This window comes from Artemia franciscana, chromosome 5, assembly GCF_032884065.1.
Source record: "Artemia franciscana chromosome 5, ASM3288406v1, whole genome shotgun sequence".
Classification (NCBI taxonomy): Eukaryota; Metazoa; Arthropoda; class Branchiopoda; order Anostraca; family Artemiidae; genus Artemia; species Artemia franciscana.
Window position 1 is genome coordinate 50,564,611 of NC_088867.1, and position 26,353 is coordinate 50,590,963.

General features: G+C 34.2%; 1 protein-coding gene across 1 annotated transcript in view; it reads right to left on the reverse strand.

Moving 5' to 3' along the window:
- Positions 1-26,353, reverse strand: part of LOC136027554 (5'-3' exoribonuclease 1-like) — a 153,157-nt gene that overhangs the window by 116,115 nt on the left and 10,689 nt on the right. Inside the window, exons 2-7 of the mRNA XM_065704922.1 lie at positions 25,837-25,931; positions 18,697-18,910; positions 15,787-15,951; positions 11,264-11,431; positions 10,277-10,397; positions 7,281-7,456 (exon numbers count right to left, since the gene is read on the reverse strand). Coding sequence (XP_065560994.1) covers positions 7,281-7,456; positions 10,277-10,397; positions 11,264-11,431; positions 15,787-15,951; positions 18,697-18,910; positions 25,837-25,931 — 939 coding nt within the window. The remainder of the gene's footprint in view (positions 1-7,280; positions 7,457-10,276; positions 10,398-11,263; positions 11,432-15,786; positions 15,952-18,696; positions 18,911-25,836; positions 25,932-26,353) is intronic.

Consider the following 26,353-nt stretch of genomic DNA (forward strand, 5'->3'; position numbering starts at 1 on the left):
AAAAAAGGTGGTTTAGCATTTTATGTTCCTAATTACCCAGATTATACTTTGCGTAGCGATCTGTGGAAAGATGTGGATAGCATTTTGAGTCTACTTTAAAATAAATTTTGATTGACAACAAGAAAACCATCATTGAGGAATATGCCCGCCAAGTGAGTCGATTCCTTTTTTCCTAGGAATTTTTAACAAGGTTATGTCTGAAATATGCAGAAGTAATGATGAAATTATCTTTTTATAAGACTTCAATATTGACCAGTTAAAAACTTCATCTACAACTTCTTATGACTTTTTATCCTCTGCTTGATCGTTTAACATGTTTATTTATATCACTATTCTTACTAGAGTAACTGACACATCTGCCAGAATAATTGACAATTTTTTCTACTTTAGTGCCTAATTCGAGCTTTATTATCATGTCTGACATCTATGACCACTTTCCATGCATTATACATCATTCAATTTCTGGTCTATCTTCAGTTTATTCCAATCTTTGTTATTTACCATCCCGTTCCCAACGGCATCAACTTGAACAGTTTAAATTTTGATTGCCTGATACCTCCTGGAAAGTTCTCACCGATTCAAGTCTTTTCAACAAATTTTATGATTTGGTCAGAGGCCTTTGTTGATAGTAGCTGTGCAACCTCAGCTTCTAAAAGCCTTGTGCCCCTTAGGTGACTACACCTCTTCTTATGAATACCAAAAGAAAGACTTACTTGTGGAAGGCATTTAAGTCCTCTACATCTCATAGTCATTTTGAAAAGCATAAAAAAAATATTGAAATTTATTGAACTCCTTAATTCGTAAAGCCATGTGTATCGATTACTCCCAGATGTTATCCAAATTCACCAAGAGTATGAGGAAACCTGACAATTTATAAGCGCAGTTCTTAATCCCAATTCCAAAGAAACAACTTGCCAAATACATTAATTAGACAGGTCATAATGGATGAATTTTGTTCTTACTTTGCATCCATAGGGAAATTAATTTCTGAAGATATTGCTATTAGTGCTTTTTCTACCAGTGACTTTAAAAGTACCTCGGTCCTTCTTGTCAAAAATCGATGGCTTTGGATCCTGTTTTATAGTTTGTCCAGTGAATCGTCTCCGAGCTAATAGCATCATCGTATTGTGGAAATTACCAATTTCCTGTCAAGGGCTCTGAAGTTTTATATTACCCTCTATTCTATCTCCTCTCGCCATTTTTATGAGCTTATCATTTTTGAACGGAGCTTTTTCCAGTTCCTTACAATCTGCCAGATTAGTTTTTCTCCACAAGGATGGTTCTAGAGACGATCCTTCTAATTATCGACCAAATTCTCTTTTATCAGCTTTTAGTAAAAAAAAAAAAAAAAATGGATTTATTCTAGAGTTCTGTCGTTTCTGTATAAAAAAAAAATTCCATTACAATCAGTTTGATTTTCGCCCTAAACACTCAACAGAACATACTCGCATGGCCTTGCTGAAGTTCATGCACAAGGCAGTTGATGAGGGTAGTATTCTGGGTGCAATTTTCCTTGATGTCGCAAAAGCGTTTAAACTTGACTCGCCCTGTTTCAAGCATTCTCTTGCCCCCCCCCCCAGAATGGCAAATGCCACCTCCAAGTGTTTCACTAGAGTTAAATATCCTTGCAAAAGACGAATTATCTCTCAATCCAAATTCAGTCACTTTTTCATGAGAAAATGAACATTTTGTGCCCAGATTCTCTCCAAATATACAGTAATGTCTCAGTAAAAGGCAGCAAATATGGCTCTACATCTGTTATTCCAAGTTATTCGCTGAATATAAAAACTAGACTTCCTGATAACACTTCCATCCTCACGTCAGAGCTATCGGCCACAAAAGAGGCTTTAAAGCTCATAAATATTAATCCAACGGCTTCCAAAAGAGTGGTATTGCTCTCAGACTCCAATGACTTCCTTCTGGTCATTGATAATATCCATTGGAATGCCATGAATACAGACCTGGGGACAATCAGCGATCAGTTAATCAGTCTCCAATATAGCCTTATTGACATCAAGTTCCAACATATCTTAAGCCACCAAGGCATCAAATTTAATGAGGTAGCAAACCAGCTAGCTAGTAGCTCCTCATATAATCCAATCAATCCCAATTTAAAGGCCCAGACTTCAGAGACATACCCAGAAGCAGAGTTCCTTCAAAAACAAAGTGCCCATTCCATCTTTATTTCCATCAAGGAGAGGTAATATTCTTTATTATAGAATCAAAAACAATGTTTTGATCCTGAGAAAATATTGGTCTACTTGCCATAAACGAGCCGATCCATATTACAGACATTTCAGGTCTATTCCAGAATCCCTGAACCTCCTGATTTTTGAATCTCAATGCATCTAGCAGAAAGTAATCAATATTAGGAGAATCTTCAGTGAGCAAACTTTCAGCCTGACATTAACATGTTGCTGCTCTCAAACCTACAAACTAACATTGAAAGACATTTATATAAAAGTATTTTCGATTTCCTAAGACGTAATAATATCTGCAAGTAGATAGTAGGAAGACTTATTCCTGAACCATCAGCACTTGAAGATTATAAATCGCCGTGAAGCCAAAAGAAGACCAAAGAAGACTTCGGAAGGTTTGGCATTCCAAGAAGAAGAAGAATATTGTATGGATTGTACGCTTATCCTTTTCAGTCACAATAATCCAGAAAGGAGAAAACGCTAGCATATGGCGTCACAAAAATACAATAAAGTCTGACAAGAACAAGGTGATTGTAGAAATGCTTACGACAAACCAGCATACCGTACCCTTTGCGACCTTTCTCAGAGAAATACAAGGTCAGTAAAGATCACACGAGGTCAGTAAATATCACGCGGGGTCAGTAAAGATCATTTATTAGGATCATGTATAACATTCTTCACAGTTGAAATAATCTAACTAAGTATTTTTAATCACCCCGTAACTATATATTATTTTGCACACCAGTCCTGTTTACCTAAAAATAACCTTGAAATGGTAATAGTTAGAATTAAGTACTATTGAGAAAAAATTCCATTACAATCAGTTTGATTTTCGCCCTAAACACTCAACAGAACATACTCGCATGGCCTTGCTGAAGTTCATGCACAAGGCAGTTGATGAGGGTAGTATTCTGGGTGCAATTTTCCTTGATGTCGCAAAAGCGTTTAAACTTGACTCGCCCTGTTTCAAGCATTCTCTTGTCCCCCCCCCCCCCCCAGAATGGCAAATGCCACCTCCAAGTGTTTCACTAGAGTTAAATATCCTTGCAAAAGACGAATTATCTCCCAATCCAAATTCAGTCACTTTTTCATGAGAAAATGAACACTTTGTGCCCAGATTCTCTCCAAATATACAGTAATGTCTCAGTAAAAGGCAGCAAATATGGCTCTACATCTGTTATTCCAAGTTATTCGCTGAATATAAAAACTAGACTTCCTGATAACACTTCCATCCTCACGTCAGAGCTATCGGCCACAAAAGAGGCTTTAAAGCTCATAAATATTAATCCAACGGCTTCCAAAAAAAGTGGTATTGCTCTCAGACTCCAATGACTTCCTTCTGGTCATTGATAATATCCATTGGAATGCCATGAATACAGACCTGGGGACAATCAGCGATCAGTTAATCAGTCTCCAATATAGCCTTATTGACATCAAGTTCCAACATATCTTAAGCCACCAAGGCATCAAATTTAATGAGGTAGCAAACCAGCTAGCTAGTAGCTCCTCATATAATCCAATCAATCCCAATTTAAAGGCCCAGACTTCAGAGACATACCCGGAAGCAGAGTTCCTTCAAAAACAAAGTGCCCATTCCATCTTTATTTCCATCAAGGAGAGGTAATATTCTTTATTATAGAATCAAAAACAATGTTTTGATCCTGAGAAAATATTGGTCTACTTGCCATAAACGAGCCGATCCATATTACAGACATTTCAGGTCTATTCCAGAATCCCTGAACCTCCTGATTTTTGAATTTCAATGCATCTAGCAGAAAGTAATCAATATTAGGAGAATCTTCAGTGAGCAAACTTTCAGCCTGACATTAACATGTTGCTGCTCTCAAACCTACAAACTAACATTGAAAGACATTTATATAAAAGTATTTTCGATTTCCTAAGACGTAATAATATCTGCAAGTAGATAGTAGGAAGACTTATTCCTGAACCATCAGCACTTGAAGATTATAAATCGCCGTGAAGCCAAAAGAAGACCAAAGAAGACTTCGGAAGGTTTGGCATTCCAAGAAGAAGAAGAATATTGTATGGATTGTACGTTTATCCTTTTCAGTCACAATAATCCAGAAAGGAGAAAACGCTAGCATATGGCGTCACAAAAATACAATAAAGTCTGACAAGAACAAGGTGATTGTAGAAATGCTTAAGACAAACCAGCATACCGTACCCTTTGCGACCTTTCTCAGAGAAATACAAGGTCAGTAAAGATCACACGAGGTCAGTAAATATCACGCGGGGTCAGTAAAGATCATTTATTAGGATCATGTATAACATTCTTCACAGTTGAAATAATCTAACTAAGTATTTTTAATCACCCCGTAACTATATATTATTTTGCACACCAGTCCTGTTTACCTAAAAATAACCTTGAAATAGTAATAGTTAGAATTAAGTACTATAAACTACTCGACTACTCGCGTCGTAGAAGCTATTCCTTCAAATTTATACTCAATTTAGCTATATACTCTAACTTTTTTTTAGTGTTAAGATTCGTGGACCCTTGGACCCTACCAATTGTCTTAATATATTGCGATATGCTGTACTCACTGCAGCACCAAGCCGCCTGAGGCCAACACAGCTACACACGCTCCTCCTCCAAACTAATCTATTTAAAGCCTCCCTCTTCACACCCTCTCAGGAAGTTCCCATTTCCTTTAAATCTTTATTTATGACCTTCCTCCAAACCCAGCCAATGTGGAAGATGTATGGAATAACTTCAGAAGAACAATTTGTGAAGTTGCTCATGGTGTGTTAGGGAAGAGTGCTAAGACTGCAACCAGGAATAATAGTGAAAAAAACTTTAGGTTTAATAGAGAGTAGAAGGCGGTTTGTATAAGAATTATCTGAGTGATAGGTCGTATGAAAACAAAAGGAATGTAAAGAAATTGGAGAAAGCATTAAAATATGAACTAAGGAGATGTGAAGGGAAGGCCACGGATAAAATTGCTGAGGACCTAGAAGATGCGGCTAGACGGTATGATAGTAAAATATTATACTGGCATGTTAATAAATTCAAAGGGAGTAGCCAATCCGGACTAGTCCCAGTTAAAGGTAGAAATTGGGCCACAATTATTGATAAGGAAAAAGTTAAAGAAAGATGGGTGGAACATTTTGAGAATGTGCTAAACCGAGATACAGTTGCAGGAAAAGATATAGATGAAAATGAAAAAGTTTGTGATACCTTGGATGTGAAGGAAGATTTTTTTAGTAAGGAAGAATTAGCGACAGTACTAAAAGGATTAAAAAATGATAAGGCTCCAGGTGCTGATAGTATGATTAATGAGTTGGTGAATAGATTCAGCCAAATCGACTTAAAAAAAAAAAAAAAAAAAAAAACTTGGCTATTTTTATTTCGTCATTTTGCATTGGAGAATTCCGATGAAAAAATATAACCTTTATGGTAAGATCAGATTGGTTTAGTAATTATTTGTAATGTAGTGTTATAACTAAATTTTGGTAATGACTTCTAGGTACTACCCTTATCCATACCCTTCCCCGCTATGATCATGCCTAAATCCCCGCTCCGTGCACAAATTGCAATGGTGGTCAACAAGGCGGTTCAAAATAAAATACAATAGAGTTCATAAATTCGGCTTGTAAACAAAACATACTCGATTCAAAGCAACTTGTCTGGTTCAAAGTTTGATATACTTTCCTCTTTTTTTACTTAATACAAGTTTTTTTTACAAAATCAGGACTATAGACAAAACACAAGACTCGATACTAGCACTTGTTTGGTTTCAACAAAGTCTAATCTCATTGGAAAAGAAGATGATAATACAAGTTTGTAGTATTAGGGTGGTATGAGAGCAATTATAATGACAGGTTCATGCAGTATAGCTAATGTTTTGAAAAATTAATGATATTTAGATAAAATTTGGCATTTTTTGCTTTCCCCATATTAATTAACCCAACTAGCTACAGGAGACACTATTTTCATTTTACTATTATGACATGTTCAGCTGTTTTCAATCCACACCTCTTTCAGTTAAGTCAGATATTTCCGTTTTAGTATTACAATATGGGAAACTTAATATCGTTTGTAATACAGGACCTTTTACATCTTCTCTTTATACATGAATTGAGGCATTTCAAAAATTGAGGCATGTTACAAGGCAAAAATAACTTGCATTAAAACTCAAATACTTTGTTAAAAAGACTGCACATGTGTCCCAGCCAAAATTAGAAAGGTTTAGGTCTCGACAACCAAGCATAGGACAGATTCATTTTTTCGGAATGTTGATTGATATTGGGGAAGGGGGCTTAACATTATGACTCACTGTACTGCCAAGACTTTCATCACACATTCATCAAATCATGAGCTCTATAAACATGTTGTTCGATCCCGCTGGATAGGTCAATAAAAAATTTTCTAGAATTTTGGGGAATTCTTAATCAAAATCAAACAAATTCGTTAATTTTTAAACTTACTAAATTTAAAAATTCAATAAATTTTATAAAATTCTTAAGAACAAGACTCACTGACAAGAATTGCCCCCATGACATGTCGTTGGGAAAGGGAGGATAACTTTTTACGTTAAAGAAGTCGTTACGTCTGTTTGTTACTTTTTATGGGGGGGGGGGGCATCACTACAAATAAACTGATAAAGCCCAATAAAATCATTTAAAATTATAAATGTTCTAACTTTGGAATAAATCGTCCCTGAAAAAGTACACCACATTGGTGGGATCTGGGGGCGAACCTGAAACGACAATATAAGTTTTTGGGTTATATTTTTATGTTTTCCAAAGGAGATAAGAGTGGAAATTTTGGTATTAGAGGATAGACAGGGACAAATCATGACCATGATTAGTCCAATTCCCCTTGAAATGCGAAAAATTACATAATATAATAACTAACATAGTTGATGGCTAAAAACTTTCTCCACAATCCATATATTTTACAATAAAGTTGGAGGGACAAGAGTTGTCTTTTACGCAAAAAAACTTGAGCAATATATAATTGCGGCCTTTCTGTCTCTATTAAAATGTTCTGATAACTATTCCTGGGAAGCCGTTGATATGCGCTGTAAAGCAAGTAAACTTAACGAGAGCAAGTCTTACGTCCAAAAATTCCTCCGACCTTTCACCAACTTGCTCTTCTGCATTAGCTCTTTTCCCTGCCAAGAACTTCAAGTCATCATATATGTCTTGAAAATTGTCGTGGTCAATACTTTCCAGTTTCTCCATAAACTTGCAAAACCGCTTCATATTCAACTTGCCGTCTTCATTGATGTATCCTGAGAAAACCATAAAAACATAGTGGTTTTAACCCTTAAACTCCTGATAAAAAAAAACTGTCTTGCGTTAAAAATCATAGATTTCTGTATAAAAATAAGATTGACTGGAAAACAAAATTTAAGATCCTACAAAAAAAGAAAACCAAAAGAAAACAAATATCTTCAAATACAAATCGAACTGTCCTGAATAAACATGCAAATAAGTTCGGATTTTTACAGAAAATAGTATAATTTGGAAATAATAAAAATCTACGGTATGACAAAAAGGCAATACAAAGATTTTCAATTGCGTATCGAGATAAAAATTTAAAATATAAACTCTACGTCATCATGATAAAGAACTAAAAAAAAAAAAATTCTAATTAAGGAAAATCCCCTTTTCAAAGAATAAGTTAGAGCTTATTTATATTATTAGGCAACGAATCAACGCTTTGTTAAAGTTTCCCAAGTGCTTATAGTTTTCCAGTATGCCCAAGGGCTTAGCTTAATAATAGATATATATATATATATATATATATATATATATATATATATATATATATATATATATATAAATAAATTGTTTGTTTGTGTGTCTATCTGTCGACTGACGTCGTGTTTGTCCGCATATGACGTCTGAATTATTTCATCATATACCAATTCGAAAACAAATGTATTCAAGCCTAAGTAGCTGAGTTGGTTGAAATATTTAGAGGAAAGTAGCTGAAGGGGATATTTAAATGACGATGGGGACACAGGGAATGTTTGATTAGCAATCACCATCAACAAAGCTCAAGGGCAATCATTCGAATAATGAGGTATAGATCTGAATACGGATTGTTTTTCCCATGGACAATTATATGTTACATGTTCAAGAGTCGGTAAACCTGACAACCTATTTATATGTACGGACAATGGGACAGCGAAGAATGTTGTATATTCGCACGTTTTACGTAGTTAAACGTTATATATACGTAGTTATATATATATATATATATATATATATATATATATATATATATATATATATATATATATATATATATATATATATATATATATATATATATATATATATATATATATATATATATATACATATATATATATATATATATATATATATATATATATATATATATATATATATATATATATATATATATATATATATATATATATATATATATATATATATATATATATATATATATATATATATATATATATATATATATATATATATATATGTATATATATATATATATATATATATATATATATATATATATATATATATATATATATATATAAGATATATATCTATATTCACAGGTGGGACACAGGGACACAACTACAATAGCGCGTAACGACTTACGCGCGGGGGGGTAACGACCCCAACAGCTAGTTTAAGATAAGAAAAAGATGCATTTTTAGTTTATTGTAAACAGCATTGGTCTAAGCCCTTCTTTTTGAGTGTTTATTTATGCTATAGTACGTACAGCCTAAATTATTAATGCTCTTTGACTAATATTGGGATGGCGAATATGATCGACGCGTGTAATAGTCATTTCAAAACGTAACGCTCATGCGTTGTATCGCGGGTATTAAAAATAACACGGTGTGTCAAACTTCAACCCAACGGTTACGTGGAATGATTTTTCATTAGATGAAAGTGACAGCATGACATCACTTTAAACTAGTCAGAGGCGTTTTCCACTGACGTAAAGTTACTGAAAGAAAAGTTGTATTTTAAACTTTGAATTATCACAATTGAATGAAAGCCATTGAAAACAACTCTTTCGCCAGTAAAACTAAAAATTTTATTCCAATATTGGTCAAAATTTGAAACAGATGGTCTTAAGTTTGACAGGCAGTTAAATTTGAGACAATAGCCAAAATAATGACACTGGGGGGGGGGGGGGGGGTATACAAACGAGACTTACAGCCCAAGTCCATGTGAATATGTAACCTACAATTATATCATGGATTTATTCAGTGACTACGTGGGGTTGTATTTTGTCATTTCAGAGCACTCAAAAAAAAAACTTTACAAAACGCATCAAAAATTCCTTTGTATACATTTTCGCTACTTTATACGAGTGGGAAAAAATTAGGCGGTGGGGGGAGACTCAAACCCGTTACCTCCCACGACTATAGCCATGGGGGTCAGTATGTCTTTTAGAACGGAAAAGACACTTTTTGTGGGTTATTTTTTTTTTAGGTAGATCTATAAGGCGGCTTGAAAAGTTTCCAGTTTAATAGCTTTTTAATAAATAAACTTTAGGTAAAGTCTAAAGGCCAATTTAAGCTAAGATTTTACTAACATCAAGACTCAGCAACAGCTTAATAGAGCCAATCCGATTTTTTACAGAATTTTCGATGAAAAATATTAATTGGCTCAAATTAGCGCTCGCTGAATCCCACTAGTAGTGGTAGTAGCAGCAATGCTAATTTATTATATTAAAAAAAAAAACAGACCAAAAGCGTCTGTTGCGAGGCAAGTATTTGTAAAATCTCATTGTGAATGGCCTTGAAGATGATACGAGTTTCGTCTTTTCTTTTATAGGTGTTTTTTCACCAGTGAGAGTAGAGGAAATAGGAATTTTAAATTATTTGAATAAACAGTTTAATATAATTTAATTTGGAAATTAAAAATTGTATTTCTAAATATAAGATTTTATTCTATAATTATCTTCCACAAATAAACTAGATTTTTTATTTCAATAAAATTAATTTACTGAACAAAAACTGAAAACAGCAAATAACGCATCAAGATTCAATGTAAAAGTCTGTCAATCAAGGTTATGAACAATTAGGGAATTACAAATTGACACTTACCCTCTAAAGTGGGTAAGATGGACATATAAGCTTTATAAAGCACAGGCAGTGTTCCTTTGGCAATATGAAAATGAGGCAGATTGGGTATAAAATCGTTACCAACCAAAAAACCCATGAGGATCTGAAATTAAACAAACAAAAATTTTTAAAGCATCCGGCAGCTAAACCAGAAAAACAGAGTAAGAGTGCGATAGTAAATATACAAAAACACAAAACATATCTGGCGTAAGAGCTTCCACAATGTAGGCTAGTCCACGAAATGTTTCCTTAAGAGGCACAGTTTTGCCACCAAGTTAATACATTTACTTTTTATTTATGCCATTTTTAGGCAGCATGCAGAAGAATTACCCAATAAGCGAATAACTTTGCTAGAAGATTCAAAAGATGGCTTTGATTCAATATCCCTTTATGAAGACGGATCCGGATAAATGTGCACTGCCAAACAAAACATATTTATCAATTATTCTTTTCGAGGTATTAACTCTTTCAGATGATCAGATCAAGCTGATGTGTTTATTTTGTCATCTTGAAAACTGTGGCGCGAGGATAAACAGTTCCTGAAACGAGATAAGACAACGCACTTTATACGGCTTTTAAGAAACTCTTAGAAATTTTAAAAGACCTCTTGCTTTTAAGAAACCACTTGGTCAATGGCGATTCTACAGCCCGTCCGACTATCCCTACTGATGGTATTCTGAAGTAATATGCTTTTAAGAAACTCTTAGAAATTTTAAAAGACCTCTTGCTTTTAAGAAACCACTTGGTCAATGGCGATTCTACAGCCTGTCCGACTATCCCTACTGATGGTATTCTGAAGTGATATGAAGCGACTTTGGATAAGAGAACTGCTCCATAAAATATTTTGAAGTGCAAGAATAATCGATCTCGACGGGAGAAGGCTTTTTTGACATTTGTATAATACTCTCCACATTCACTTAAAATAGAAGAATTTAAATCAACAAAAGGAATGAAATAAACAAAACAAACCCAATCATCAATGATCCGTTCCAGATCATATTCAAAAGGGAGGGAGTCCTTCAAAGGGGAAAATTCCAGATCCAAATAGTCCCTCATCAGAGAGAGGTGTAGTAAGTGAAATGTCGTTTCTTCTGGACTGCTAGCTTTCTTATTTTGCTCTTTTTTCCCAAATCGAACCTAAAAGAAAAACATTGATTTAAAGCTAATATCTCTCAGATGGTCAGATAGGCTATATTTCTCGGTAATCAAAGTGATTTTAAAAATGACTGAAACTGAAAGACAAAGAGGAATATCATTGAAGAATACATATTGTCAGCTTCAAATACAATTTTTTCTAACTGCAGTATTAAAAATGTTTTATTATCCTAAAAACATATAATTTTAAGGTTGATAATTAGACTACTACTACTACTACTACTAATAACTCACTGCAGCACCAAGCCGCCTGAGGCCAACACAGCTACGCACGCTCCTCCTCCAACCTAATCTATTTAAAGCCTCCCTCTTTACACCCTCCCAGGAAGTTCCCATTTCCTTTAAATCCTTATTTATGACATCCTCCCAGCCCAGACAAGGACGACCTGCTTTCCGTGTAGCCCCAGACGGTTGGCCAAAAAGGACAATCTTCGGTAATCTGTCATCCTTCATCCGTAGAACGTGGCCTAGCCATCTCAACCTTTCTTTCATTATAGCCCCAGAAAGCGGGATTGAACCACACTTTTCGTACAACCTACTGTTTGAAATACGGTCAGTCAGCCGGGTACCCAGAACAATCCGTAGGCAATTTCTCTGGAAAACATCTAGTAAATTTTCATCTGCTTTTCGGAGTGTCCATGCTTCAGAGCCATATTTGACCACTGTCATCACTGTAGCTTCCAATATTCTAATCTTGGTTTGTAGGCTTATCTTTCTATTCTTCCAAACTTTTTTTAACTGTGAAAAAACACCCTGAGCTTTAGCTATTCTACTTTTAACATCTTCACTGCTCCCACCATCTTTACTAATAATACTACCAAGGTAACTGAAGCTCCCAACCTGATCAATCTTTTCGTTACCTAAGGTCACCTGTTCATCTTCACTTATTCCTAACCTTAGTGACTTAGTCTTCTTAACATTAATTTTCAAGCCTATTTTAGCACCCTGAACTCGTAAAACCTCTAAAAATTCATTCATTTTGCTCACACTTTCATCTAATATGCTTAAATCATCAGCATAATCTAAGTCCAGGAGCGTTCTTCCTCCCCATTTGATTCCATGGTCTCCAATTGCCTTTCCTGTGCTCCTTAAGACGAAGTCCATCAAAATGATCCATATAAAGGGGGATAGAACACAACCCTGCTTAACTCCTGATTTAATACAAAACCAGTTGCTAACCTCATTTCCTACCTTAACCGCAGCAGTATTATTCTCGTACATAGCGCAAATCACTTTAATGTATTTTTCTGGTATACCATATAACGATAAGACCTTTGTTAACGCTGTTCTATCAACAGAATCGAAAGCTTGCTCATAATCGATAAAACTAAGGACCAAAGGTGTTTGACAACGAAGGGACTTCTCAATTATTAACCTAAGAGTGAAAACATGGTCGACACAACCTCTACCTTTTCTAAAACCGCATTGTTCTTCCCTTAAAACTTTGTCTACAGCATGTCTCAGTCTAAAAAGTATCATATTACTCAGTAATTTGCTACCTACAGAGACTAAGGGAATTTCTTGACAAGAAATTCTTTCGAGATCCATGTCTTATTATTTATTTACGGTGATGGATATTCTTTTTTTGCATTGCAATCTTTCAATAAGGAGCAAAATACCGACTCAGGAACGTGCCCATAACTGCTTATGTTTTTTTAGGGAAGAAATATGAATAAAATTTTGCTTGGAAAGGGGCAATAATAAAAAAAAAGAATTATTTTTGATCTTTGGAACAAGAAATGCCCAGAAATTTAAAAAGATTTATGATTTCAAAGGTAGCGTTCCCAAGCCCCCTCCCCTGTGTATGTCAAACATACAACCTTAAATTCGGTATTCTTTTCTTCTGCCGTACTATGTCGAACAAATAAATTTTCGAATGGGGATAAATCCCATTATTTAGCCAGTAAAAAGAACACGTACAAAAATCCAGATATTTCGATCACATATACAGCGATCATCATTAGTGGAATTACTAAAATAATATAATTGAAACTGGCATATTTATACACAAAGAAATAAATAACTTTTCAGGTCATTCACAAAATAATGAACTTCTGGATTATTAACTAGATTATTTTCAGACACAGTTCATTGTGTATAAATTTCCTAGTTTCAATTACATTATTTTAGTAATTCTGCAGATTACGATTGCTGTATATGTGATCGAAATACATGGACTTTTGTACCTGCTTTTTTTGCACTGTCTAAATAAATGGATTTATCCCCATTTGAAAATTTATTTTTTATACGTATGTCCATGTACAGACTCATTTAATAAATGGCAAAAATAGAATCAAAATATTCCCTTTTCTTGTTTTGCCCTTTGTCCCTTTAGTAGGCTATTAACGCATTTGTATGGGTTATTAATAAATTTCTTTTTTAATTTAGAGTTAAATATTAATCTTTTCCCTTTGTTTAGAATTAATGAGCCCGTTAAGATTTTCTTTTTATCCCTTTAGTGTTAAAGTAAAGGAAATAGTTCTCGCCGTATTTCCTAAAATATCTTTTTCGAAATGACATTCTTTAACTTTTTCAAAATAATCAATTGTTTGCTTTAATTTACATTATTTTATATTTTTTTTACATTATATTATATATTTCTAAAAACACACTTTCTGTTCACCTTCAGAAGAACTGATAAATTTTTATAAACTATACAATGTTTCGATGTGAGCTATACACACAATGAGGCAAAATTATTATTTTTCGTTATTAAATTAGAATCCCCTCCTTAGATTCTATGCCCTCCTCCCTATATTCTGAAAAAAAATACCTTTTTTGGGAGATTTTCAATGAAAAGTTCTTTTTTCAGTATTTTCATTGAAGAAATTAAAAAAGACACAGAAAATTGAAAGCACTGAATTTTAGATATTGGAAACAACCCCCCACCCTAAAATTTTTGTGGATTGATGCTCCTGAATTGGTTATTAAGATATTGCTCTTCTACTCAGCATTGAGATCAAATGACTGACAATCCAAAGGTTCAAATACAATTCTTTACCAACAAACAATCCGGTTCTCTATAATTTCTTCTTTTCTCCAAAAATATTCTTGTTTAAAAAATAGATCACGTGCATCATTTTTACGCTTTCTTCCTTTTCATTAAGTTAACTCTAACCCAGGGACAAAATGAAGATTAGTAACATTGAACTTTATTGAATCAACACAGTAAGTAAAAAACCAACTTTTAATATATAGAGGTAAAGGTTAATATGTCACCGTTATTACAAGAGAGAAACCAACAAAAAAACGAACATTTCTCAAAAAGAAGAAAGAAAAGGGAAAAGACAAAAAATAACTGAAGATGGGTCAAGAATTACCAAATAAACTACAAAATACTAAAACTTGAGAGCGTGTTTTTCTACAAATATTGATTTGCTACCTAGAATCAACATTCAAACAATTCAAAATAGCTGTTCATCAACAAAAGTAAAATTTTATCACAGTTCGCCCACAATAATTACCTGGAATATTTTTTTTAAGCTTTATCTACTAACACTTTCTATTTTCCTCGGAGATGGGTAACTTTCGCCTGTTTTTTTTTTTTTTTTTTTAACTTTCAACTATTCAACTGGAGCTTTAGAGTAGTTTTATGTTTAAAGCAGTGCTTAGTCCACAAAAACATATTTTTCCTCTCTACTCACTTGGTACCTCCCCAGAATTTGTTTTCTCTTCCCTAAGTAATGACAAATACGGCTCATACGAGGCTAATTGCCAATTGCTTGTACATTCTTTGCGCTCCCTTAATATTTCCCAGAGATTTCTTTCTTCCATACCAGTTTAAACATTTTCGTACCTATTCCCTCCGTAATGAAAAATATGGCTCATGCGAGGACAATGGTACTTTCTTGTTACCTCCTTTGTACTCCCTTAGTACCTCCCAATATTTGTTTTCCCCTTACCAATTCAGGCCAAATATAATTAAATTTTCTTACCTCTTCACTCAGTAATGATAAATATGACTGATGCGTGGATAATCGTACTCCCTTAGGACCTCCCAAAAATGTCTTACCTCTCTTACCAATATCGACCAAAAACACTTATTTTCTTAACTCTTCTCTCAGCCATAAAAAATATGGCTCATGTCTGAATTATTGTACTCCTTTTTTACCTCATTTGTTCTCCCTTAGTACCTTATCAAAAATTTATTTCTGCATTACCTTTTAAAACAAAATACACATAAATGCTCATTACCTCTTCTCTCAGTAATAAAAAACATAGCTCTTGCGAGGATAGTTGTACTTCATTTGCACCTCCTTAATACTGCCTTAGTAGCTCCCTAAAAATACCTTATCTCCCTTATCAATTTAGACCAAAAACACTTAAGATTTTCTCACCTCTTCTCTCAGCAAAGAAAAATATGGCTCATGGGAGGACAACCCAAGCATCATAAGATCGGCGTCAAGGCCGTATAGGCAATGTCTTGTGTTTGGATCATAACCAGGTTGTGATTTCGTAAATCGTATATACTCCATAATTTTATGCTCGCCTTCCCCTGGAGTCTGCAAAGAGAAAAATATTACTCCCGAATAATAGTTGCAACAGAAACAAACTATAATCGAAATTTAGATTCAAGCATGACGTTATCCGAAAATGTCTGTACCCCATACATGTTCGTATATTACATTATTTGCGATTGTGAAAATAGAATTTACATAGTCATTCAGTAACTTATAAAAATAAATTACTAAAATTAATGATTAATCTAGACATGGAACTTGTGACAGCGACTAGCGACAACCCTGGTTAGTACCTGTTATATCACTGCGGGTTACTCACATGAAATCTTACAACACAAACTCTAATTCTTTCATTTCAAATAATAAAGCCACCAACTCGTATGCACAGATACAAAAATCACTAGATATAGTAATCCTAATCGTATTCCTTTAAGGAACTTGTGAACAGAACGTTCTTGTTAAGAAACTTGTTTAGGACATTCTCGCATGTATTTCACTTAGCTGCAACGTCTTTCATGTACTCCCCAATTTTCAGTTAAATAATTATATAAACTTAAGAGGGTCAAGCGTTAAGGGGGAAAACCAAGAGCTTTTGATATTTCATCTAAAAAAAATTGAACAACTGGAATACAATCCCTATTATCAGAAACTGGGCCATACTCAGGGAAGAAATTTAGACATAACTATCCCACCTCCCCCAAAAAAATGAATATACCTGCATAAAACAAGCACTTTTCAGTCACTTAGTGGTTAAAGAGAGACAACACTGACTTTTAAATTATTGACACCAGCCCGAAAAGGACTATAAAATTAGAACTTCCTGTCTTCAATATAGATGAATATATAAGTCAGCTATTTTTAAGGGTATATTTACTTTTTGACAAAACAAATGTTCGGTAATTAAAGAGTGCCAATTGAGCTTAAAATTTTGAAACTTACATCCCTTATACTTTACAACACTTACATTGAGCACTTATACTTACCACTAATCCTTACTGCATAAAATTCAATATGGGCAAAATCTTATATTGGTAAAACCCGCTGGAAGAGGAATGAATACAAGTATTGTTAAGATTTTGTGTAATTTTTACCCCTGTCTTTATGCAGCTCAAGCTCACTCTCGAAAAAGTCACCCCACCTGCACAAAAATCCACTTTGACCCCACTCTGCAAAGGTGGCTGTCAAGGTGAATTTTCATCCTAAGATGCAGCAACAACTACATTATCGATTCACAGGACTGCTGTCCTTCCGTCTTGCGTGACAATCCATGACAATGGGTTATTACGCTGATCCGACTTTAGGAAATATTATCGTTTCAACAGTCTGGATTCGAGAAAAGATGTCTGAAAATTAACTCCAAATAGTCGGAAGGTTTAGTTTTCAACTGGAAAATCAGCCCTCATACCATATCTTACTAGGTGACTGCTCAGTCAAAAGGTGACAATATCGAACCTAGTGCTTTCGATAGGCCATACCATTCCTGGTCCATCTAAATTACACACACTGAACAGCGAATGTCCACTTCCTATCCTTCTATAGTTAAATGTAATTTCAGATTCCACCGTGCTCCTGGTTACTATTTACAACACTTTTCAATGTTCAATCAGATTTAATTAATAAAAAAGAATAATGAACATGCTTGAATACACTGCTATGTCACGAAACGCAGGTTTAGTGCGTTTAGTAAGTACCACATGTTTACCGCACATTTAGTGGGTAACTTTTAGAATGCAATTTAAACATTCATAAATACTCAGGCAAGGTCAGTTTACAGAAAAGCGCTAGATTTCCCAAATCCTGCAAATTTAAGGGAATATCATAAGTCAAACTTTATATTATAACGTTTTTCTACTTCCCTCTCAACATGATTTGAAAGTCCCAACTTATACCCTTAGTCATCCGCTAGATACTGTTATTGTGTCCTTTTGACAGCCCTCCTATGCATATGTTTACCTTTATACCCTTAGTCTTTCTTGACTCAGAATGAAGTTTGCCCTCCTTTTTCACAATAATCAACCTTTGATATAACCTATGGGCAATTTACACAAAGTACAACTCTGGCCCCAGGGGGTGTAGGGGGGTTTTCATCCCTAGAGGCATAGCTGTTTGACTCTTCACTTCTTTTAAGGAGATGGCTATTATCAAATGAGCCCCATAAACATCAAAGCTTTTTCATTAACATACAGTACGGTTTCTACTCTTCAACAAAACCCCACGCCTCTAATAGATTCAATTAAAATTGGAAGGCCATATATATCAGTACATAGACATCATTTTCTTAAATTTATTTTTCTCATTTTGGATTCAAGAGTGTTTCATTTCTAAATTTTACGTCCATGTTAATTTTTAATTTTAACATTTATCATGACACACAGATACCTTTTCTGGCAACGTCTAAAGGCTGAAATCTGCTAACATTTTTCAGATTTGCAGAATACATTCTCAGCATGGACAAGAAATAGCTTCTTAACTTAATAATTGCAAACTGAACCTGTAGGTGTAAACCATGAACAGAAAAGCCTGCTCAAGTTTGCTGCTCATTTCTTTTCCTTTCTCAGTTTTCTGTTCGCTCCTTTTTTTTAAATTCATTGTGCTGTTATTACTAATGTTTTTCAATCAAGATAAATAAAAATACAAGATTCTACTCATCAAGAACCTTGGTGGTCTTATTATCGGATTTATGATAGGTCATATTCTAAAAAAAAAATTCAAAAATAAAATACAAGAACAGGGATAAGACCATAAAAAGGGAAGGGATAGTCAAAATGAGAGGAAAGTTTAATCTACCTCGTGTCCTGAAAGGATGACCCGGCAGTTCTGCCATAATGGATCTGTCGAAATTTTCTTGGTAACAAAATACTTCAGCTGTTCTTGAAGCTTCACCATAAACTCTGTTCCTGGCGTAATACAATTGGAGTCAAATCTCTCCTCTTCTGGTAAAGCTTCTCCTTTCCGTTTTGCCTCTTCTTCGCGCAGTATAGCTTCTTTAGCAGAGCGAAACCTAAATTTAAAAATGACTTTATTTCTAACTACTACTACCACTACTTACAACTCACTGCAGCACCAGGCCGTCACAGACCAACAAAGCTACGCATATTCCTCCCCCATTTCAATCTATTAAGAACCTCCCTCTTTATACCCTCCCAATGAAGTTCTCACTTCCCTTAAATCTTTCCTTACGAAATCCGTCCACCCCATTTGGGATCGATATGCTTTTCGTCCTAACAGTTACCAGACAAGAACGATCTTAAGCAATCTCTCATCCTTTGTCCACAGGATGTGTCCTAGCCATCCAACCGTTCTTTCATTATAGCCCTAGAAAGCAGGATTGGCCCACATTTTTCGTAGATCTTACTTGTTTGAGATACAGTCAGCTAGTTAGGTACCCAAAACAATCCATAGAGAATTTTTAACATTTCTAATTCGTTTATTTCTAACACCTTACAAAAATCTCCTCATTTTAGGAATTTTTCGAAAAATCATTACTGGAGCAATTCATGGTTCGAGTAACAACACTCGGCTATAAGCTTTCATCGAATGAGAACTAGTTCATTATAATTCAAGGTTTCGCAATAACTGGTTAAGGATAAAGTGATGTGTAACCTAGACCTACATAAGAGATTTATCAAAAGAACTAATTGTGCATGAACTGTAGAAAAAAACTATTGAATTATTATTATTGAATTATTTGAACCAGTAAGTGAGAATCATTTTATGGTATGTCTCCAGGAGCATCTTCTCACTGCTTCAAGCTTGAATTTTTTGCGTCAAAGTCAGCATCATACTTCCAGTAGACTAGCCTGTGTCTTTAAACGGGATATTCATCTACACTCCCGAGTACTCTTCTACTCCGACGATTTTTTTTGTTTTTGCTGTGCAAAGCTTGCTACTTGTCCCTGTAAAAAACACCCAGCAACTGAAACGTCGATTCAACACCCTATGCGCCAGCAATGGCTCTGGAGGATCTTTATCCTTTTATCCTTATCCTTTAATACTGATATTAGTCGATCTTGTGTGAGAAGTGATTCGCTTTTTGAGTGTCTTCCATCGTAACACGTTGTGCACAAATTCCAAAATTTTCGATATATTCATCATTCTGGAAGTATAAGTGATATTGACCATATTATTTGCTTGCCTGGTATTATCTCTACTTCTGTTTGGTTTAACGAGCAAGATACTGACCACGTGCCAATTTCAACGACATTTACAATGGATACTGATCGATCGGAAACAAATTCCTCGCGAGAAAAATCGAAGTGGTTAGAAAAAAAGCGATTGGAGCAAAGTAAATATGCCACACTACATCTCTACCTTCACAGCCCTTCTTTCTACCATACGTGTTCCATATCATCTTCTTTAGCGCCAGGTAACAACGAATGGTAAAGCCGATATAGACTGTTATTATAACCAACTTGTGATGTGTATGAAAAAGGCAGAAGAAGCTGCCATACCTCGGCAACGTATTCATAAAAGAACACAAAAACCTATCTGGTCAATAGAACCTTGTTCGAATTTGATAAAAAAAAAAATAAAGCGAAACTATGGCTCCAGATATAGAATGAATTTAGTCGGACAAGTTTTGGGTGTATGGCTGATCTCAAGCGTAAAACTAAAACCAAATATAAACGTTATCTGAGGTCGGCACGTTAGCGCGGTATGGACTTCCCTGTTGAGTAGGAAGCATTGGCGAAAAGTTATTAGTTCTGACAAGTTAAATGATGAAACTATGACAAGTAATTGCCTTCCACCTTCAGCTTGGTATAAACACTATTCTTCGATTTTTTCAGTGATTAACTATTCAGTGCATTCTGTATATACTCGCCTTCTTACCCCCCTTATTAGTATGACGCTTTCGCAACGCCAAATAGTCCCCCTATCTTTTTCTTCTGTAATTGATGCTGTGGAAAGTTTAAAATCTGATTCAACAGATAAGGATGGTATTTCTAAGATGCATATGCCGATTGAATGCACCCCCTTATAATTCACTTTCAGCTTCTTTATCAAATGTGTCAATGTACTTCACACGTACCTGAGAGTTTTCTGTGTGGCACAGTTTCGTCAATTTTAAAAAGGGGTAAAGTCACCGATTGATTGTTCCTGCTATTGACCCATTACTGTATCTTGTAATATTAGCAAGGTTTTTGAGTATATCCTTCTACCTTTTTTGACTAAAAATTTTATTCAGGGTGAGAACCAATTTGGTGTTCGGTATGGGTTAGGTTGTCAGCATGCGCATAAGATTCTGTTTTCTTTACTGGCTGATAATTCTTCCAACGGAAGTGGTCTATATATTTCTGTTTTGGATTTTTCGAAAGCGTTTTATAGTGTGGTCCATAGTCAGCTCCTTTTTTCTTTGTATAATTCTGGGGTCAATTGCTCTGTTATAATGCTTCTTTGGTTTTGGTATTCAAATTATTTTCTTCAATTAAGATCTGCATCTGACACTATCATAAGGGTACGAAGAGGAGGTAGGCAGAGCGGTGTTCTGTCCCCTACAGTTTTTAAAATTTGTATTCCTAGTGTGCTCGCTAAGATTTCAGGTACCTACCTTTCTGGTCTTGCGAATGTTTCTCATCTTGTGTATGCTGACGACTTGCTTCTGATTAGCCGTTCCAAAAAGGGTATTTCCCAAATGGTCTCTATAGTTTCTGATGCTTTCTCTTATGTTGGCCTTTCACTTAATATAGAAAAATGTTAGTTTCTTCCCTATAACTGTACTACTGCTGCTCCCCTTCACTGTAATAACTTCACTATCCCTCTTGTTGATTGTATTCGTTGGCTTGGTATCTCTATTACTAACAATCTTTCGAGCTTACGTCAGCGTACTGTTTGTGAAATAAGTAAAAAGATTCGGACTGGATATGCAAAAATTGATGCGAACAGAGGGAAAATAACAGACGTGCGCTGGCCAAACTTTATTCTACTTTCTGTGATCATTTTGTCCTTTATGCTTCAGGTCTTTTCCCCCTTCTTAATAATGGTAATTTAGAAAGAATTCGGTTGAATTATTTCAAATTTTGCAAATTTCTTCTGTATATTCCACTTTGACACAAAAAATCCGGACTCTTGTTAGAAAATTTTCAGTTCCTGACGTAACTTTAAAGTTAGAGATTCTTCACAGAAAAGTCTCCAGTACAGCTTCTACGCGCCTATCCCTCACAACCGTCTTATCCGTTTTTTTTTCGTTGATTTTGTGTGTATTTGTTTTTCTCTTTGTGTTTTTTTATATTTATTCTTACTCTACCATATTTACTTTATGTATTGTGTGGGTGAAAAATAAAATAAATAAATAAATATCCATGAGTACACCAAAAAAACCAGTAAAGTTGTTAAGGTAACTTGACAAGTTTAAATATAGTATGCATTGAGAACACATTAAATAAATGAATTCTTGTAACACAAACGTCTCGAAATGCTTATTTTTAACGCTCTCTCTCATTTTCTTTTCAGTTGAACCGTCTTCATTCACCTCAAATATAGATTAATGAATACTAACTTCTGACAACCTGGCACGTGCGCAGGGGGGGGGGGTGCCTTCGGGCCCAAGGCCCCCCCCCCGAAATTTTGTAAAATGTTTCATTTCCCCTTGGTTTCTTCGGATTTCTGGCAAAAGTAGGACATTTATTAAGAATCTAGATGCATGTGTGAAGCCATTTTAGGGGGATTTTACAGCATGCAAGCATCCGGTAAAGTCACTGCCCAATTATTAACCCATTTTCTGTCGAACTTTTTACCCTCTTTGAAGTAATTAGCAATTGAACTGTTATTTTTATAGCAGAGAGTTTGCTATCCACAGCAAAATAGAATTATCCTTAATATTAGGGCGTTTATCCCCCCTTTTCAGGATAAAGTGCAGTTTTTAATGGATCAATTTTGGAAACTATCATTTTTCATAAAAATCTATGTTTTTGCAATAGAAGAACTACCCTCACAGCATCCATATAGCACTGTTAACCCTAATATTTCGCTTTCAGTGGGATACAATAGATTAATCACTGGTTCTAAATCGCTATGAACATTACCTGAGCCTAAAACGTACTTTTGACGCTTCAGTCTTCTTCCCCCATCCGCTACAATACTACAGATTAAACATAATTTTTATTTTCCAATATACGTGCTTTTTGCATTACCAAATTTAAAAAAAAAGTGCTACTTTATATCTGCTGTTTCGAAGGTTTTGGGCCCCCTCCCCCGATAAAAAAAATCCTGCGTACGTGCCTACTGAGGACCCTTTTTGACTAAATAAACTCAATGTAGGACTCTGAAGTACACCTCAGTTTCGGTGTAAGAAGGCCATGGACAAAGAACTACATAATTCAGAACAAACCAGTATAATTCTTGGGGATTTAGTTAACTTTAGTAATAACACAAGGTTTACAGCCATTTTGATTTTTTTTTTTTTTTTTTTTTTTTTATTAAGCAATGCTGCACCAGCTTGTTTCACTAGGCTAATGTACTTTCTATCAATTTATGATTCTTGTTATATAAGAATTGTGGATAAGCGAGCATAGGAGAATAACAACACAATGAGAGCTAGATATAGTTTTTGCCACGCTATGAATAGAATAACAACAAATAGAATAACAATGAAATAGCATCCCAGACAGCACTTGGGATACAGGGAAAGTCCCATTAGTTAAATTGAGGTTTAGTAAATATCTTCTTGGCCGTGACTACGGGCTGCTACTTGGCTGCTGGAGAGCGTCACGATTCATTTTTTCTTGTTTTGATTTGTACGCGTTATATATATATTGTACGTTATATGTACGTTATATATATATATATATATATATATATATATATATATATATATATATATATATATATATATATATATATATATATATATATATATATATATATATTATATATATATATATATATATATATTATATATATATATATATATATATATATATATATATATATATATATATAAATATATATATATATATATATATATATATATATGTTATATATATAACATTATATATATATGTTATAAATATAACGTTATATATATATATTGATAGATGAATATTTCAAAGCCAAAGCCAAAATTTCAAAGGAGTAGTTGATTTTGATTCTGTTTTAAGCTATCATATTTTTGATAATCCTAAAATGCTTTTTGAAGGAACTTCCCTTATTAGCAATGATTTCGGCATAAAACAAGCAGTTCGAGGGGTAATTGAAATTAGAATCATAACAAATAGTACTGTTTCTTTAAATAGGGATTTAGGAGAATATTCGCTTAATGCCTTATATACAAATCTAATTAAAGTGATTCAGCAAATTACAATAAAAAAACAGTAAAAAATACCACTCAACCTGTAATGGACAGACATTTTAGGCTGGCTACAAAAAAAGCAAGATTGGCTTTAAGACCTTGTTTGCAAATATTTTTGATTCCATTTGGATGAATTGTCTTTTTCACTTCGCTTGATGTACCCGTCCTGGTTGAACTTCCCTGAAGAAATAATGCCAGGACTGTTTTGAGAAAATATTTTAGTTTTAAAGATTGTATTTTATTGCGACTTCTTTTATATTCTTCGTTTTTCTTTTTCATTTGTTTTGCTAAGGACGGCCCTTGGATAGAGAGTCGAAATACTCATTTAAAGTTACATTTGACTGTCTTATATCAAAAATTTGCCTATTGTTCCACTTGTTGTCTATCTTTTGACATCCTAAATGCACATAGCGTGTTTTGACTTAGTTCAACATTGTCTCAACATTCCCCGAAATTTTCCCATGAATATCCTTAAATTTAGTAGCAATAATAGGAGCAATAGCAGTAGTAGTATGCACACACCACCTTTTGGTTATTTCAGCATCTTCCACAATAAGCCCTTTAAGTTCCAACTTCATACTCCAAGTCGTTGCTAAGATATTGCTGATGCGCCCTTTTGACAATGCATAGACAAAGTGTTTTGGTTTGGTTCAATTTCCCCCTCAATATTGCCTGAAATTTTCGCTTTCATAAAGTTTAAAGTACTTAGTGACCAAGGTTTAAAGCAAATTTTCAAGGAAACATTCGAAATTTAAAAAAATTTAAAAGGTCAAAGAGATTTGCTTCCGCTGTTGCATTGAAAAAAATAAGAGCAACAAACTAAATGTAATTAGTTTATTAGGTATAAATTTTGTTTATTTTTATTCATGTCTTTTAGTTTTACTGCTGATGATGAACACTGTATATGTGTTCGAAACATCCAGTTAAATAATTTTATATATGTGTCTGAAATATCCAGTTAAATAATTTTATATCTATTCACTGTCAATAAAAAGGTTTCATCCCTATTTTGAACTGTTTTACTTTAGTCATGGAAAGGCAGTGTGGTCTTCAAGGTTATCTAAGCTTTCATAAATTTATATATTCTATTATTATTATATTAAAATAATTTTTTTATTACATAATGAATAAATTTTCGAAAATTTTCAGTTGGACGATTTAAAATACTTATTTGGATAACTGCAGTTTTTTTATATTTTTTTTTTTTGACGGATTAGGGGCTCGAGATTAGGGAAGCTCCTCTTGTGTGTATTTATACCAATAAATACCACAACCTACCACTCAATTTAAGATCCGAGCACTTATAACTGTTGTCACGAATTTTACCAAAATTTAAGTACGCGTCACATATTTTTAGGCATGCTAATTGCATATTACACACACACAGCGAGATATCTGACAGCATGAAGAAATCAGCATTTTATAAAACTATAAAACCCACACAAGCGGTGATTGTCTACGAGAGATTTTTGTAAATATTGACAAAGGCGTTTAAACAGCCTTTAAATCACAACAAAACCAACTGTCGTGCATTAATTTCTTCCCAAGAGAAATTGGAAAAAAGGCTTAAAAATGTGCCTTTTGGTGTTTTGAGAGAATAGATTCAAGACAACTACAAATACCAAAATGTCGCATGTTACCTGCGTCCTCTTTGTTGATTCATTTTTGCTCTAGGCGCCACGCCATCAACAGCCATGAAAAACAGCTTGCTTGGTCTTATCATTCGGAATAAAACCTAAATTGAACATTCTGTTAATAAGCATATGAGATTAAAAAAAAACTAAGAATATACAAATGAAAACTAGCATATTTTTATTTTCAATAGCTTTTCGGCGCCTAAATGGAAGTGTTGTGTAACTATTTTTCGGCTTCTCGTATATTGGTCGAATTGGTGGAAAACGGTAGCTCTTTAGGTTAAAGTTTTTGGTTAACTTTATAAAGGACACATAATTAAAAAAAAGCATTTTTAATCAGGTTACTCTCTATTTCGATGTTTCTTTTGAGGCTTTAAGCCATCTCCTATCCCCCTCACACAGATAACTTAACTGAATTCCAATTAGTATCTGGTTGGTATGCAATGTTAAGCATAAATCAATGGACTCAAAACGACAAATCAATACAACAAAGACTACAGTTAATGTCTATATTAACCATTTA